At 42.0% G+C, this 17,616-nt stretch overlaps 2 protein-coding genes across 2 annotated transcripts in view; both read left to right on the top strand.

Moving 5' to 3' along the window:
- GUCY2C (guanylate cyclase 2C) overlaps positions 1-1,594 on the top strand; it is a 44,453-nt gene extending 42,859 nt beyond the window's left edge. Inside the window, exon 27 of the mRNA XM_061450627.1 lies at positions 327-1,594. Coding sequence (XP_061306611.1) covers positions 327-501 — 175 coding nt within the window. The 3' untranslated portion in view covers positions 502-1,594. The remainder of the gene's footprint in view (positions 1-326) is intronic.
- A 4,397-nt stretch (positions 1,595-5,991) lies between these two features.
- Positions 5,992-17,616, top strand: part of PLBD1 (phospholipase B domain containing 1) — a 40,892-nt gene continuing 29,267 nt past the window's right edge. Inside the window, exons 1-2 of the mRNA XM_061450626.1 lie at positions 5,992-6,150; positions 14,636-14,855. Coding sequence (XP_061306610.1) covers positions 6,072-6,150; positions 14,636-14,855 — 299 coding nt within the window. The 5' untranslated portion in view covers positions 5,992-6,071. The remainder of the gene's footprint in view (positions 6,151-14,635; positions 14,856-17,616) is intronic.

The raw sequence follows: 17,616 nt of genomic DNA, 5'->3' as shown, positions 1-17,616 counted from the left end.
GGTGCCAGTAATGGTGTTGAAAGCTACAATCTGTTTTGATGGGGAGTGAATCTAATTAATTCTTCCTTTTCATGCAAATGATCATGATTTTTTTTCAGGTCCATAATGACACTGTGCAGAGTCACGGATCTATACTATTTGGACAAATCACATGGAAATCCTGAATTCTGTTCACAAATCCAGAACCTGAATATGGTTCTGTGCACACTTTTTATCAGTAGCATGTGAATGTGATTAACATGGGATAGAGATGATTTAAAAAACACTGGGGATCACTACAAACATGCAAATCACTGATTTTTGATTTTCCATCCTTCTGCTTCTAGGGAGAACCAGCAGCGGTTACAGGATGACCTAGCAGAGATGATAACCAATATTCTTCAGAAAAGGAAAAATGAAGGATCCAAGACAAATAAGCTTTCACGGGTAGCTAGTTACCGATCAGGTACCCTGGAATACCTACAACTGGTCAGCACAGAGAATTATGACACATATATTTAAAACTGGATGTCTAGTATGACTCAAAAAGCTGCAGCAGCTCTCTGAAGGACTTCATATAAAGCCTGGAGGCTTATACTCTCAGCTAGAGGAGAAGGAAAATATCTTTTCAAGCATCCTTTCAACCAGCTGACCTGCTATCAGTAAATTAAACCTCTCTTCACTGTAATGTCAAAATTGTTGGATGACTTCAGTAAGACACATGCAACCTGATTGAGGTAAATGAAAATATCTGCATTTGAGTCTGGAAAATATTTGGTTTTGTTTGTCTTGGTTAGTTTTTTAAATGGTATACCCTGTTCAATAATCCACTTCTGAAAATATTCATAGCAAAGCCTTAATTTGCCAAGATTTTTAGATGTTGTATTTAATTTGCAATTTCTATTTGAAGAAAGATTTGGTGTAATATATTTGAAAATATCATTAAACATGTAATACGTAAATCCTGGACATGTTGCCATTTTGCTTCTTCTGTTGGTTTCCCCTGTGTCTCACATGTTTTGTTTAATCAAGTTGACATTGTTCAAGAGACAACACTTCTGTTATTTACCTTGGGAGATTACTCCAGAAGCTGCATGGTTTCTAAAGCTTATCTGAATCTCTTGAGCTTGCAAAATGAGACTGGAAATCTTGCAAAAACAGACACTTTCACATCTTTTCTCCATTTCTGCTTCTGCCCCCAAGCCAGAAGTGCAACAGAAATGAAGAAACCCAACTTACTGAACTTAAACCTCAGAAACTTTCAATTCAGCTTTTGGATAAAGTTTCACAACCAGGCAAAACTCAGGTTTTACTCAAGTGACTTGCTCATTAACTGACACCATGGCATTTATATTAATAAACAGCTGTAAAAAGCAACCAAAACAGGGGAGGCATGTAAAAGAAAATCAGCAATCACATGAAGAAATAACAACTAGTCACTGAAACTTTTGCAAAGGCCTTTTGGGCATTGGTGGCTTTCAAAGCAGAGCTACTTCTTTCACCACTGTCAAATATTGGTCAGTATTCAAACCATAGAACTTGGTGCAAAGTCATTCTTTTATTTTTTTGAACAGCATCTTTGTTCAAGTAAACAAAATATTTAAAAAAAATTTAAGACAGTTGCCTTTGTTTTTTTTCTCTGTCAACATGTATTGGCTTTGTAGGAAAACACAAAAATAGAACAACCTAGGTGTAAACACACAGAAGTGCAAAAGTTCCTGGAAAAATTAAATCATGAGGTGCTGTAGGGCTTACACTTTTGCCTAATGAATGTAAATTCGTACACCGAGGAACATGATATAGACAGAAACAGCAGATAACATGTAACCAACAGCCACAGCTTTCAGATTATATGTAATCAGTTTTAAACTTGGACTGGCACTAATCATAGAACCTTAGAATTACAGACTGATTTGGGTTGGAAAGGACCTTAAGTTCCAACCCCAGACATTTCACATAGACCATGTCACCCAAAGCTATGTCCAGCCTGTCCTTTATCACTGCCAGGGATGGAGCATTCAGAAGTTCCTTGGGCAACCTGCTCCAGTGCCTCACCACCCTCATAGTAAAGAACTTCCTTATATCTAACCTGAACTTCCACTGTTTCAGTTTGGATCCATCACCCCTTGTCCTACCACTACAGTCCCTAATGAAGAGTCCCTCTCCAGCATCCTTATAGGCCCCCTTCAGATACTGGAAGGCTGCTATGAGGTCTCCAAGCAGCTTCTCTTCTCCAGGCTGAACAGCCCCAACTTTCTCAGCCTGTCTTCATATGAGAGGTGCTGCAGCTCCCTTATCATCCTTGTGGCTCTCCTCTGGACCTGCTCCAACAGCTCCATGTCCTTCTTATGTTGATGACACCAGAACAGCACACAATACTCCAAGTTGGGTTATAATACCATGCCGTCTTCTGTCTGTATCCTAATGGAAACATTCATTGGGATGACGATAGAGAAAAAAAAGAAGACTGGTATTCTAAAAATGGTATTAAACCTATTGACATAGGTTTAAGAATATCAGTACAGTATAGAAGTACAAAGTCTGCTATTTCCTACCTCGTTGTGCAAATCAACAGGCCTTGTCTCTATGCCTGCATTCTTGGATGCAACTGCTGCACTACTTTGCACCAACTGGGCTGTCCTGCTTGCTGTAGCTGATACGTTCAGCAAGCATAGCTGTACGGCAGTGACAAGCGTCACTTGGACTCTTCTTGCCTGAAGAAGCCCACTACTACTATCTTAATCAGATCTGCTCTAATCTTTGAAGTGATGTAAGTAAGTCTATTCTTAAAGAGGAGCTTTATGGGTTCCATTCTTGACACCTCTGAGATACAAATTATTTTAAAGTAGATGTCTGTTGACGCTTATGGAGACAAACAGTATTTAGTTTTCAGTAGCCCTTCTCTTTCCTGCATTCTTCAGATCGTAAATTTCATACAATTCTTTGAAGATAAATAGTTTCCTTAGCAATGAGATTATGGATCTATCTTCTCGTAGGTTTGTTTTCTATGTGGTTTTGTTCCTGCACCTATCTGTCAATCATACATCACAATAAAATAATTTTTTACTATTGTCGTGGTTTAAACCCAGTCAGGTAACTTGTTCACTCACTCCCAGTGAGTGGTGCCGAGCTGACAACAATCGAGGTCCGTCCCCCCCCCCTGCACCGGGGCTCTCCCCTTCCCCGCTCCCGGAGGAACAGGGAGGAGGATCGAAAGAGTGCAACTCCTACGGGTTGAGACAAGAACAGTCCAGCAACCAATGTACAACACAAATCACCACCGCTACTATCAACTACAACAATGATAAGGGAAAATAACAAGGGAAGAGAATACGATACCAGCGGCCAAGGAAACGAGTTCCACCCGGAAGCCCGTGTCCTTCCCAGTCACCCCCCACCCCGGGCATGACGTGCTGTGGTATGGAATACCTCCCTGGCTAGCCCGGGTCAGGCGCCCCATCTCTGCTTCCTCACAGCTTCCCCTCCTCCCTGGCAGAGCATGAGCCTCACAAAGTCCTTGGTCAGGGTAAACATCATTTAGCAACAACCGAAAACATCGGCTTCACCAACACTGTCCCCAGGCTGGAAGTCAAAACACAGCACTGCACCAGCTAACACAAAGGAAAAACATGACTGCGACTGCTGAACCCAGGACAACTATCCTTTTAAAAAATTTGCTCCTGGTTTCTGTTTTGAATCTCTCTTGGACTCAATTTCTTACCATTGCATCTTGCTATCAAATATTAGATCAGAGCCCTCTACCATCAGAAATCTGTCAGAAATCATTCACCTCTCCTGTTTTGTTTTTTTTTTTTTTAACAGTGAAATGTTATATTAAAAACTCCATGTGAGTTCTCTGAGTGGAATGGATTTTCGTGGCACCATCACCATTCATTTCAATTTAACTCACACAAAAATAAAATTTCTGTGAATCTATAGCTTTGAAGCATGAGGTAGTGAAACTTTCCAAATACACATCAGAGCTTTGTAGCTTCGGTCATATTCAGACTCCCCCCATTTCTCCATCTCATTTTTGTCACGCACAGACTCATAGAATGGTTTGGGTTGGAAGGGACCTTAAGATCGTACTCCCATGGGCAGGAACACCTACATGCCCTTGTAAAAAGTCCCTCTCCAGATTTCTTGTAGGCCCCTTTAGGCACTGGAAGCTTCTCTAAGGTCTCCCCAGATCCTTCCCTTCTCCAAGCTGAACAAACCCAACTCCCTCAGCTGGTCTTCATAGGAAAGGTGTTCTAGCCCCTGAATCGTCTTCATGGGCCTCCTCTGGACTTGCTTGAGCAAGTGCTGTGTTGGAGGCCTCAGAGCTGAATGCAGTACTCCAGATGGGGTCTTATGAAAGCAGAGGGGGAGAATCACCTCCCTGGACCTGCTGGCCATGCTTCTTTTAATGCAGCCTGGGATATGGTTAGCTTTCTGGGCTGCAAGTTCACATTGCTGGGTCAATTTTGAGCTTCTCATCAACTAACACCCCTTCAAGTCTGCCTTAGGGCTGCTCTCAATCCATTCTCTGCCCAGCCTGTAGTTGTGCTTGAGAATGCTCTAACCCAGGTGCAGCTGAATTTGCCTTGTTCAATTTAATGAGGTTCACACTGACCCACCTCTTGAGACTGTCCAGGTCCCTCTGGATGGCATTCCTTCCTTCCTTCCAGCGTGTTGACTGCCCACGTTGCCAACAAAGATGTTAAGAAGTGCTGGTGCCAGTTCCAGCCCCTGAGGAACACTTGTCACTCATCCATACTCCACTCTCGTTTCCGCATTGTGTAGTTGTACTCTCTGCCCTGCATGTTACATGTGCCTCTAATTCCTGACCATATCCATCACTTGTACACAGAGAATCTTGTTTTAAATACTGTGGGTTGTTTTCCTGTAGTAATCCCCTAAAGAGAATTCTACGGAAAATAAAATTTTGTGTTTTACTTCACCAGCACAGTAAAACTGACAGCAGCATGTGACAAGTGAATTTTTCATCTGGGAAAGCCTTTGGAGAATATCCTTCCAAAGCGAATACAGTATCCATTCCTGATTAGGCCTTTAAGAGTTATTTTTGACTGGGTAGGCAGTAGTGTTGTAGTGCTTTTTCCCTGGGCTTAAGGCCAAGACTTACTACTTGGCCTGAACTGGTTGGCTTGTGATCTTGCTGTATGAGGATATTACAGGCACTGGCATCAAATCTGAACTATCTTTAACAATTACCGAAACACAATGGCCTAATGGTGGCTGGTTTAGTACAGTGGTAGAATATCCAACACTGGAGAGAGAAGAAAAGGCAGTATTGCAAAATTATCAGAACCAAAGGGGCAGGGGGAGACCCCAGGGAAGGTTGTCCCTATCTGTAAGCCTTCGGAAAAGGACTGTCCAGCAGCCTTTCTGCTGGGACATGTGCATTTTTTCTTCTCAAAAGCAAGCTGCTCTTCCTCTGATGCAAAATGTGCAGTTTGACAAGGCACCACCTAACTTCTCACTCCCTGTTGCTTTACAGGGGCTTTTCCTCATAAACCTTTGGCTCTTTATGGGCAATCACCCTCCACCAGCCCAGCAGCCGCCTCCTAACTGACCTGTGCCTCATGAAGATGTCCGGCACAATGGTGAGACCCAACCTCGGCCTGAAGTGAGCATCACGTCCCAGCCAGGCACTGGGGATTTTAAACAAGTGTCAGCGACAAAAAGATGTCGGAGCCCTGTGCTCGCCGTCCATCAAACGCTCCTCCAGTGCCTTCTGCCACCATCACCGTGAGGCGACCGGGCGCAAGGGCAGCGTGCAGGCCTCGCCGGCGGGGCTGCCAGCGGCTACGAGATCAACGGCCGATCGGGGGCCGCCGCCACGACGCCTTGGGCGGGAAGCGCAGCGTGAAGGGCTGCCCGCGCTGCCGGCCGGTCCCGGGGCGCACCCCGGAGCCGTGAGGGGAGAAGACACAGCCCTTGACTTGGCGGGGCCACCCCCAGCACGGGGCGCCGTGGCTGGGGCGGGTGCCAGAGGAGGCGGAGGCAGCGGCGGGACCTGCCCTGAGCAAGGGAACTTGTTAAAGTCCCGCCGCCCGCGGTACTCAGAGGAGGTGCGCGGTAGCAGCAGCATGGTCCGGCTCGGTGGCGGCGTGTGCTGCTGCTGCTGGGGGCTTGTCCTGTTGTGGGCGGCGGCGGGGGGCAGAGCAGGTGAGACGGGCGGGGCGCGGGAGGGCAGTAGGGGGGGGGTCTTGCCCCAAAGTCCCCTCAGCGGGACGGCCGGATGGGAGGGAGACAGCGGGGTTGTCCCATGCTCCCAGGCGGCCGGGAGAAGCTGTCCCCCACCTGGGCCTCTTGCCGCGGCTCCCGAGGAGGTAGTGCAGCTCGCCCGGGCCCGCTCTGGAGGACCCGCCGGGCTCTGCGTCCCGCCTCGTCGCTGTGCCTCCTCCCCGCGGTGGATAGGGCCACCGTGCCGACTTGCGAGGCGGCGAGGGGCCTCGTTCGTCGGCAGTGCCGGGGCCGTCAAGCTCCTCCACCATGGGGAGGGCCCATGGGCTTACTCCGAGAGCACCTCACGTCCCTCCGGCTGGGACAGGCTCGGCCGTGGTGCCTCGTGGGTGCTAAGTGCCGGTACTTTTTTTCTGCTTTCAAAACATCTTTCCGGTTCCCAGAATGGGCGAGGGGAGCCACACTAGGGATTCAACAGATGGGAGGCTGCCTTCAGCTCTCAGAGGTGCTGGTTTTTAATGTTAACAGGCATGCACGGGAATCATTTAGGACGTATGCTTCGTTTTGGTGCTGTGGCCTGCAGGATGCTGTATCTTAACAGAGTTTTAATGCTAGCTTGTGGGTATAGGTTGTCATCTGTGTTTAAGAACTCATACGTATGCATGATCCAGTGTTTCCTGAGTAGATTAACTTGTGTTGAGAGTAACTAATTTACCAATATCTGGTTAGCTTTCAAAATCTGCAGGTGTTTTCTATGGTGCAAGCCCCACTTCATGCTAATTTTTTGCTCACGGCTGGGATTTTTTTTTGTCATGCATTTGCGTAATGTAATAGTTTTTCATTCAAAGTTGTAAGGCTCAATTAGGATATTTCAATTCTTGTTGTAACTTATAGTCAGATTTAGATGCAAACAAAATTTGGCAAATGGCATAACAGCGCATTTTGGTGAGCTTCACAATTTTTGACAGAATCTCTTTAATATTAAAAATTGAGTTTCTGCTTGGTTTGTTTGAGACTTATTGCAGCTGTGGACATACCACTATGTGATAGAAAAAACATGCCGGTGAAGTCATGAACATAGAATTTTATTTTTTTTTTCCATTTCAAAGTATGAAACAGGTTTGCCAGCAACTAGAAGGGTGGGGAAAGGAGGCACTAAAGGAGGGAATTTTAAGAGATGCTGAGCAAGTGTGGAGCGTGTGAGAGTGAAGGGGCCTCTGGAAGACTGGTGAGGGTTAGTGACAGCAGCCATTGGAAGCAGAATGTCCATTAGAGAATTTCGAATACCATTTGTACCGATGGCAATAGTAGGGTTGTTGGGGACCAAATCTCATCAGGAGAATATCTTCCTCTTCTACTACTTTCAGTGAGTTCTGAAGATCTTAAAGGCTGGATTCAGTGCTTATCTTCTAGGAAATTCCTAGTTCATACATTAATTGCCACAAACCAAGGAGAAATTCAGGTAACTGTTGTTTTAATGTGTCCAAAATGTTACAAGCATATAATTTTGCTGATGGTCCCACCTCATCTTGCAGATCTACTTTTCAAACTTTATCGGAGTTTGGCAAAAACTTTAGTGCTACATTAGCAGGACTGGAGGAAGGGTCAACTGTGTATCATGCAGAAGAAATGAAAGGAAGTTTAGGTTTTAAAGTAGTTTTAGGTAATTTCTGATTCCTCACATCATAATTGCAGTACTGGTAGAAAACTACTGAGGAGCAAATAGAAATGCCTTTAGGCTATTTAGTGGAGTAAAGGTGGCCTTCAGCATTGTGAATTGTATAGATTTTTTTAATTATTATTATTTATTTGTTCATTGTTCTTTAGCATTTTGAATGCCTTGAATATTCTTCATCAGACAGTTAGGAAAGTGGTTTTAGAGAATGTTTTCTGGTAAAAATTACTTAAATTGAGAGACTATATGATAAGCGAAGGTACTTGTGAAACTGTTATTTTTGTTTCCTTTGTGGATTGACGTATAACTGTTTTAGCTAATGCAGAAAACTTGCCAAGCTTTACTAGTCAAGTATCCTTGTGAGCTTGAAAATTGTACAATACTCAAACTCTTTATTTATAGTTCACATTTGAATATTGCTTCTCTCTCATGTAAGCACAAATCAGGAGATTAGGTTTCAAATAATGACCAGCCTGTTAGAACCAAATTGGAAAATTACTTAGACCTGAAATGTCTGAGGAAATGGGATGAATTAAGGCCAATAGAATAGAAAACGCAAATAGCTTATATTCAAGCAGAACAAGAAAACTTTCACTCCTTTAATTGAACATTACTGGGTTTCATGTTAAGTTCTTGTGTGGTTTAAACTAATCTCTAAAGAAGTCCTGAAGTGCTTAACATTGGTGTTGTAATGGCTTCCAGTCATAACTGTACTTTGTAATCTTAGTTGTACTTTAGAGGTATAGAACCTTTTCTGAAGAACTGTTAAAAGAATGGTTCTAAAATTTTTAATGGGAAAACAGGACAAGCTCTATCAAATTACAAGGCTGAACAGAAACATCATATAGTTCCTTACTCTGGTGGACCTGAAATATTTAAATGTTAAGTTGTGCATATATAATCTTTCCTGGTGAATGTTAGCGGCAGGAGAGGGTACACTGAAAACAGAAGCGCTAGGTTTTTGTGTTTTGAAGTTGCACAAAACTAGTTTTTCAGTGAAAAAGTGGAGTGATAGCTTCCTTGTTTAGTGGAAAGATGGGTGCTGTAAAATACATCCAAACAACTCTACAAAAAAGCTTCATACTTGAAAAGTCATAGATAAAAATAAGCATGTGAAATAGATATAAAAACTAGTAGCTTAAGGAAGCCAGTATTTTTGCTATTAATAGGAAATGCTCAAATGGTTGTTTATTAGCTTATTACATGCAACCTACCCAGTGCTTCATTGCTTGTAAGTTGGCTTCTTTTTCAAACTACGGAAAAATAAGAATATTAATTCTCACTCCCAGACATTGTAGCTCTTTTGCCTGCAAGGCAAAGTGAGTTCTGTTAATTTCTTTAATTGGAAAGTCCAGTAGCCTATTTAGATATATTTATGTTTTAAAAACAACTTCTATCTGAGAAAGCATAAAGAAAAGCAACTGTTGCATATTGCCAAACAGATTTTACTGTTAAGGCACATCAGGTGTTATTTTTGTAGCTACAATTTATTTAATAGATATCGGTGTCAATTATCAAGTAGTGTGTTTATTAGATAGTCTTGGGCCATCTCGGTGTATTGCTCTTTTTTTCTGCCTCATCTTCTCTGTCCATTCTGTTCTTTCATTGCAAATTACTGCTACTCACTCATGTACTCTTCAGCATCTACTTTCCTCTTTGTTTCATCTTGCTCAGTCCTCTTACTTAGTATTTTACTTCTGCTTTTTCCATATTCTCACAAACTTGTATTTCCTCTCTCCTACTGCCACCAGATAAAAGACAAGCTCATTTTTAACATAACCTTGGAAATGCCTTTGCTAGGCCAAAAAGGCAGAAAACAGATTAGGCATTTCAGCCAAAAAAAACAAGGGGACTACTACCACCTCCTAGCCGTAGCTGAAGTATCTTCATTTTTCCATTATTTAGGGTATAACCCTGGAAAAAAGCAGATACTTCTCAGTTCTTGAAGAAATCCCAGCACTCTCCCAGCTGCAGTCCCTATGTTTGGATCTTTATTTGGCAGAAGCATTGATGCATCTCTAAAAAACAGGCAATTTGAGGAAAGGTTCCTGTCAGTCCCTAGTGGCTGCAGAAAGGAGAAGGAACACTGGTTTATTACCAGGCTTATTTTGTCATTGCACTTCTCCACTTCTGTCTCCCACCATACAGTGGGTATGGTGGAACTGTGTATCGCTGATGCTATGCAGTTCTTCTGGCTGGCTGGTTGCACAAAGGGGAATGGTGACTCCACTGACCTACCCTATCCCCAGGGATTTTGAGTCATTCATCGCAGTAAATAGCGTGTGCTTCAGCTTGTTATTTAGGTTATTCTAAGTGATGCTGTTTTGGAATAGCCACAGGTTATCACAGTCTTTTCTGTTCTTTAGAGTCCTAATAGGCTGAAAAGCTTGGAAGCATTCTCAGCTACACATTGGGAAGTCTAACTTCAGTAATAAAAGGATGATTTAGAGATTCATGGAGACACTGTTTGATTCATACGCAAGGAGTTACCAATACAACTGCTGGGATCAGCGATGATAGGGCGCCTGCCTCACCCACCAAAAAAAATGAATAAAAAATGCCAGCATTATTCAAAGGAAAGGTTCTTCGTGTTGCAGGACACATACAGGATTGTTTGGAAATGTGCATTTTTTTCTTCTGTATCTATATTTCATATCATACTTCAGTTCTGGATGGTTTTCTTGTCAATGATCATGCAGCTACCTTAGATGAGCACAGATTAAAATTGTAACAGACTGGGTGATAACAAATGTTTTAATTACATTGTAGTGTAAGCGTGTTTTCACAGAATCATTAGGGTTGGAAGGGACCTCTGGAGATCATCTAGTTTTAAGTGTACACAGATTGTAAGCTTGTAGTTTTAACTCCATCCTAGAGCATTTAACTCATTTAACTCTATAGCAAGATAAAGATTTATCATCTAAATTTTAATAATTGCTATAAGACTATATATATGTTCTTTGAAATAAACATAGCAATTTAACTATTCAACTATTTAGAGGAGGGCAATTAGATCTGCAGAAACGGACATAAACTAATGGGGTGAAATAGGACAGCAAGTGAATGAGTTGTGAAAAAAATAACAAATTAGTAATTGGAAATGGTCTTTTCCAGCATCATTGTTAAGCCACATCTATGGCAGGTATCTTGATGCTGTTCCTCGAGAGGCCTTGCTAGGTTTCTTGCAAATTATCATGTAATTTAATTATAATGTAATTTCCCCTTCTCTCCCATCCTGTTCTAGTCCTGGTTTTCTTCAGTTTATCTTGTAGTGAAATAGGGGCAGGGCAAACTCCATGGGTAATTTAAAAGTTTACTCTGACATTTGAAGATAGCTCTGCATATTCATGCTGGCAGAGCATAAATCAAAGAAACACAGCCTGCTGTGTTAGAACACCTGTGTCAGGTGGGTCTGTCTGGCATTGGGATCAACCTTCTTTTACAAAAGAAAGCACTTTTTTTTTTGCTTTAGGCAGAAGAAAGTTTCTCTAGCATACCTGTTTAGCCTATGGGCACTAATAACAATACCCAGCTGTCTGGTTCCTCTTGACTACTTGCCACCTTTCCACAGCCTAGTGAAAAGATGGGAAGAAAATAATGTTTTTTTGTTTGTTCTTGTTCTTTTTACCCATTTCTCAGCTGTCTTTGTGCACTGGGCACATGATCTGTCTCTCCTCTGCCCTGCACCGGGATTTTTGCTTGGAATCAGCCTTCCCATTTACTGCTGGACAGGCTGGTTGTGTTCTGTGTTGACCCCTTGCACTGCTTCTTCTCTGGACCTCCCTTTCCTAACCTCTTTGCTTATGTAAGCTTTTAGCTTTGTAGGGTGGCCTTTGGCTCTCTTAAGAATTGACCCTTATCAGCCTGCTCTCTTTATAGATGTTTGGTTTTTTTTTCAGTCTGACTGATTCCCCTGTTTACCCTTCACTTAAAGTAGCAATTACTGTATGTATTACTAGAAACAGTTAAGGAGACAACAGAAAACTAAGATTAGAGCTGCTTGAAGAATTGTCTGTCACGTCTTAGTCCTTTAAATAGCCTTAGTACCTGGCAGATGAAAAATATGTTTTTAAACACTGTGTTCCAAGTCCCTGAAATGACTTAATCTCCAAATATATTCGTGTAAAAACTTCTATTCATAGAATGGGGAAAGAAATGCAGTTGCTTCACTACTAAAATTCTCTTCTTGCTAATGCTTTTCCTGTTCATGTGAGTAGTGTCTCTAGTACATCATGAAGATAGATATAGTGCATAGTGGTACAAAATCTAGATGGAGGCCAGTAAGAAGTGGTGTATGCCAGTGATTGGTACTGCTCAGCATCTTCCTTAGTGATCTGGGTGATGGGACAGAGTGTACCCTCTGCAGGTGTGCTGGTGATAACATCTAAGAACTGTGCTGCCATTCAGAGGGACCTCAACTGTCTGGAGAAATGGCTGACAGAACCTCATACAGTTCAACAAAGAGAAATGCAGAGTCCTGACCTAGGGAGGAGTAGCCTCACATATCAGTATATGTTGGGGCTGATTGATTGGAAAGCAGCTTTGCAGAAAAGGGCGTTGTGGACACCAAGCTGAACGTGAGCCAGCAATGTGCCATTATCCCAAAAAAAAAAAAAGGCAACTGTCCCCTGAGCTGCATCAGGATGAGTATTGCCATCAGGTTTGGATAGATAATTCTTCTCTGCTCAGCAGTGGTAAGGCCATACCTGGAGTGCTGGGTCCAGTTCTGAGCTCCCCAATAGAAAAGACATCTAGTGGTACTGAAGAGATTGTGGCAAAGGGCTGTGATTAAGGTGATTAAGGGACTGGAGCATCTCTCACATGAGGAATGGCTGGGAGAGCTGGGACTGCCGTCTGGAGAAGAGAAGGTGCAAGGAGGAAAACTTATGAATGCCTACAAATATTTGAAGGAAGGGTGTAAAGAAAACGGAGCCAGGCTCTTTTCAGTGGTGCCCAGGGACAGGACTAGAGGGAATGGGCACAAACTGGAACTCAGAAGGTTCCCTCTGAACAGCAGGAGACACTTTTTAACTATGAGGGTGGGTGAGCGCTGGCATAGGTTGCTCAGAGTGGTTGTAAAATCTCCGTCCTCAGAAAGACTTAAAAGTCATCCGGGATGAATTCTGGGCAGCTGGCTTTAGGTGATGGTCTTTGAGCAGGGGGGTTGGACAAGATGACCTCCAGAGGTCTCTTCCAACCTCAGCCATCCTCTGATACTCTGTAAGAAACAGTTTTTGCTGTTCTTGCTGGAATACTAGGAGAGAACAGCTTTGTGGATGTTGAATGACACAGATTATTCAACAGTCTGGTAAAATGGATAAAAAATGCCTTAAAATAACTGGGTAACTGTTATGTCAAAAAGTGATTGGTGGAGAAAGTTTAGTTCTTGGAAAAAGTTTGGGTTTGCTTTTTGTATTCAAATGTGACATAACTCTTCATAAAAATAACTTCTTTATGTTATGTTTTACAGTAGTGAATAAAGTGGGGGCACTTAATTTGAAATCGAACTAGCTGCTTAATCACAAATATGTTACTTATAGCTTTTTAAAAGAGCATTAGGTATTGTGCTGCTATTACATTGCTTTTCTTGCGGTTCCATTATCATAGCACGCGTACTAAGTATTTTGTGTAAGATCATCTAGAATTAGATCAAATTCTCTATTTTGCAGCTGTTGTGGTGTGATACACAAAATGAATCGTTGTGAGGAAGTAGTAACCAAATTGTAATTTCTTGCTATAAACTCGCAGAACTGGTTGCTACACACACTGGAGAAGGGTCTGGGGAATAAAAATGTTGCAGGTTTCTCAGTAGTTTTAAGTGTTTACAAGTTTATCCCTTAAAACTTTTTAAGTAGTTCTGGGAACTTTGACTCATGATTTGTTGAATTATTTTCACTTGTAATACTGTAGTAGTGATTTGATCAGTATGAATAGAGATCTGATGTGATCAGGTCCCATTTTAGGGAAGGCTGAATTAGAGTTCTAGGGATCTGTTGTTTTTCTTTTTTATTGGTGTGTTTGTTGTTTTTTTTTTTTTTTTTGTGGAAAGCATTTTGCCATGCTCTTTCTTCTTCGGGACAGCAGGATTAAAACCCAGCTAATGAAGAATGCTTTTAACAGCAGTCCAAGCAGAACTCTTGAGCAGTCTAGTGCTCCTCCTTCCTGTTCATTTCACAGTTGAGATTGGTACTAATATGACTAGGTGATAGGGATTGTGTATCTTATAAAGGATTGCATACCTGTGGTGTTTTTGTCTTTAAACCTGTGATGCACTGAGTTTTAGTGCTCCTACTGTGTATTGCCACCTCCAGAATTAGTTGCCCAGAAAGACAGTTTAGAAAACTTTTTGCGGCCTTTTGAATCTTTAGGTGGAAAACAAAATCCATAGTAGCCCATAATCCTTTGCAGTTGCTAAGTCATGCTATCTTCTATAGTTACTTTCAATAAGATTTGTATAGATTTGCTTCTGAGCCAGGGTAAGGAAGTACTTTTCTGAATTTTCTGTCAAGACTCAGCTATGTTGGAACTCTACACTGAGAGAATTATAGATGATTTCTAAAAGAGTAACATGAGAATATTTAGCTGTAAGGTTTTGTCTTGGTAAAACTCCATTTAGTTCTCATGCCACTTTTCAGTATGTTAAAATTAGTGTTGCTCTCCACAGTAGAGCTGAACTTGATGGAAAACTATCAAATTAAATTGTGACAATGTTGTCTTGATGTTTCAGTATTGGGTAGGAAATACTTACTCATGTTTGTTTGTTTCCTTTGCCTCCTTTCTTCTCCACCATAGAAATCCGCTATGCAACTGTGTACTGGAATAGAGCTGCAAAAACACTTCAGGTCAGGAATATGCTGGATAGGCATGGAGATGCTTATGGTTTCTACAACAACTCTATACAGACAACAGGTTGGGGAGTTCTGGAGATCAGAGCAGGCTATGGCGGTCAGACCTTAAGCAATGAAGATATCATGTATGCAGCTGGCTTTTTGGAAGGCTATCTCACAGCTCCGTAAGTACCTCAGGAAGCAACTTAACTTATGACACTTCCAGTGGATTTCTGTACTTGTGAGTTGTTTGTTTGTTTTTCATTTCACTTAATTCCCATCCATTTAAACTAACCATACATTTTGCAGTTGTGTGCTATTCTTTTAATTAGTAGCTAGTATGAAGTATAGCTTTTCATTTTGGCATCAGGATGTACCCTCTTCTCATACTGCAAGCTCTCCTAACACCTTGGTGAGATAGAGTACTGTGTCAGTGTTACTGATTAAATAACAATCAAAGAATAGTGTATGTGTAAGAAAGTGCCTAAGCCCTATGTTGCTAGCAAAGGCTACAGGGCTTCCTTAAGGACCTTTTTCAGCAAACACTGTCAAGAAACTACTGGGAGCAGCTACTGAATCTTCATAGCATAAGGAATTTAGTCTCTTTTGGATAAATAAGAATAATTTAAAAAAAATACTGATAAGCCTGAAGGCAGGCTGATGTGTGTCTAGAAGGTTCACGTTATTACTGAAAGCCCTTTGGAGAGAATATGAGGAACTGAATCTCTCCCACACTGCAGATCTATGAAACTGACAGAATTTTGTACTTCTTATGAATCCAGAGCAGTTTTTTAAAGAACAAAAAAAAACCCCAAACCCACAACCAACCTACCAACCCATCCTTCCCCCCCTCCAAACTCTAAGCAACAACCAACCCCCAAAAATAACCCCAAACCCAAACCTTGTTTGTTCCTTGACAAAATAAGAAGACAGAATGGCTTCTTATATATTATGACATACTAACTGGTAGGATACAGATGGTGATACAGCTAAGAACATGATGCATGACTTGTTGAACAAGCTCCATCTTCTCCTCTGTCAACTTAGTCACAGGAAAAAAAATACTCCCAAATTCTGATGCATGGCTGGGGAATAGTTGGAAGATGCTTGCTGTGGCTTCACCAGCTTTGCTTCCAGAACACTGAAATAAATACCTATAGGCTGTGTTGAACAGGTCAGCAGAGGAAGGTTTTCTGTTGAACAGTTGCTAGATATGGCTGCTGGATAAGATGATGTTAATTACTAAGACATTTTAAGATCAGTTAAGGTTTATGGATAGCTCTGATCATATGATAATATGACTGTCTAGGAGACTTTGCTGAAGAGGAAGCTAGGTCTCTGGAGAGTGTAAAGGAACTTCACTAAAGTAATATTTGTCAATAACAAAACAGTTCTGGGAGAAAGAGTAAAGGAATGGTAAAGTTCAGAGTGTACAACCTGTACTACAGGAAGGAAAGGAAATTAAGTACATGAGAGATCTGGATGCATGCTGTTGGATTATTTTGCAGTAGAGGTTACTGTTATGTGCTATTCAGTCAGTTTGTGTAAACTGCGTGTGGATTTTAGGGGTGCTAGGATTACATTTAGAATATTGTTAAAATTGGGTATTGGTCAGCAGACTTTTTCACAAGGTTTTATCTAGGTACTCATCTCTAAGTGGTTAAGCTTAAGCTTTGTCATACTATAAAGCGCCCAATCTGTGCTAAGCCCAATTAGATAGCAGTTAGTGTTCTAGTAGCAACAGCCCACACCCTGTTCTCCTTCTGCCTCTGAAGTAGATTTATAAGTCTTCCTGGCTTTAAAAAAAAACTTCAGTATATGCCCATTCCTTTAATCATGGCTTGAATGTGAAACAGTGTCTTCAGGGACTTTATCTGATCTCTTAGTTTATGCTTAGGTGTAGGGGGGGAGATTTTCACCTTTGTTTATTCCAGAGGTGTCAAGTGAAGATTCACAAGTTATTCAGGTCAAGGCTTTTGCCTTCTCTAGGTGCTTACTGAGGTTGTTTCCTAGCCCTAGCTGTGTTACTGTAGGGCTACCAGCTCCAGCACTGACTAGTCCTTTCAAGAGAAGTGAATGTAACAGAAAAGGTAATGAACAGAGATTTTAAACTCTATGGATGTGAAGTTGAGGGTTTGTATCAATGTGGAAAAGTAGGCTTTGAGGCTTTTGACTTTTAAGCAAAGTGGGAAATTCAACTGTTTTAAAGGTGTTTAAGTGTGAGAGAGTTAAGATGCAAAACCAGAAGTAGCCAAAGCCTTTCTTTTCAGAGGAAACTTTTTTGAGAAAATCCACTGAGAAATCCTCTGACAGTGTGTCCTGGGTTCAGCAGGAGCAGTCATTTTTTCTCCTTAGTAGTTGGTACAGTGCTATGTTTTTTGACTTTTGGCCTGGAAACAGCATTGATAACACCGATGCTTTTAGTTACTGCTCAAATGTTTAGTCTGACCAAGGACTTTCTGAGTCTCATGCCCTGCCAGGGAGGAGGGGAAGCCAGGAGGAAGCAGAGACAGGACACCTGACCCAAACTAGCCAAAGCGGTATTTCATACCACAGCACGTCATGCCCAGGATGTAAATGGGGAGTTACCTGGAAGGGCTAGTTCTCTGCTCGGTTGGGCTGGGTATTATTGGTTGGTGGATGGTATTGTATTCTCTTCCCTTGTTATTTCCCTTATCATTTTGGTTCGGTTGATACGCTGGAGGGAAGGGATGCCATCCAGAGGGACCTTGACACACTTGTGAGGTGGGCTGATGCCAACCTCATGAGGTTTAACCATGACAAGTGCAAGGTCCTACACCTGGGTCGGAGCAATTCCAGGCACAGCTACAGGTTGGGCAGAGAAGAGATTCAGAGCAGCCCTGAGGAGAAGGACTTGGGGGTGCTGGTTGATGAGAAAATGAACATGAGCTGGCAGTGTGTACCTGCAGCCAAGAAAGCCAACCG

Source organism: Pezoporus flaviventris, unplaced genomic scaffold, assembly GCF_033815535.1.
Source record: "Pezoporus flaviventris isolate CSIRO_AGI_PZ_B2104156 unplaced genomic scaffold, CSIRO_AGI_Pfla_v1 ptg000011l, whole genome shotgun sequence".
Lineage (NCBI taxonomy): Eukaryota > Metazoa > Chordata > Aves > Psittaciformes > Psittacidae > Pezoporus > Pezoporus flaviventris.
Note: the sequence above shows the minus strand (reverse complement) of the source record. Positions and strands in the feature narration are given on the sequence as shown.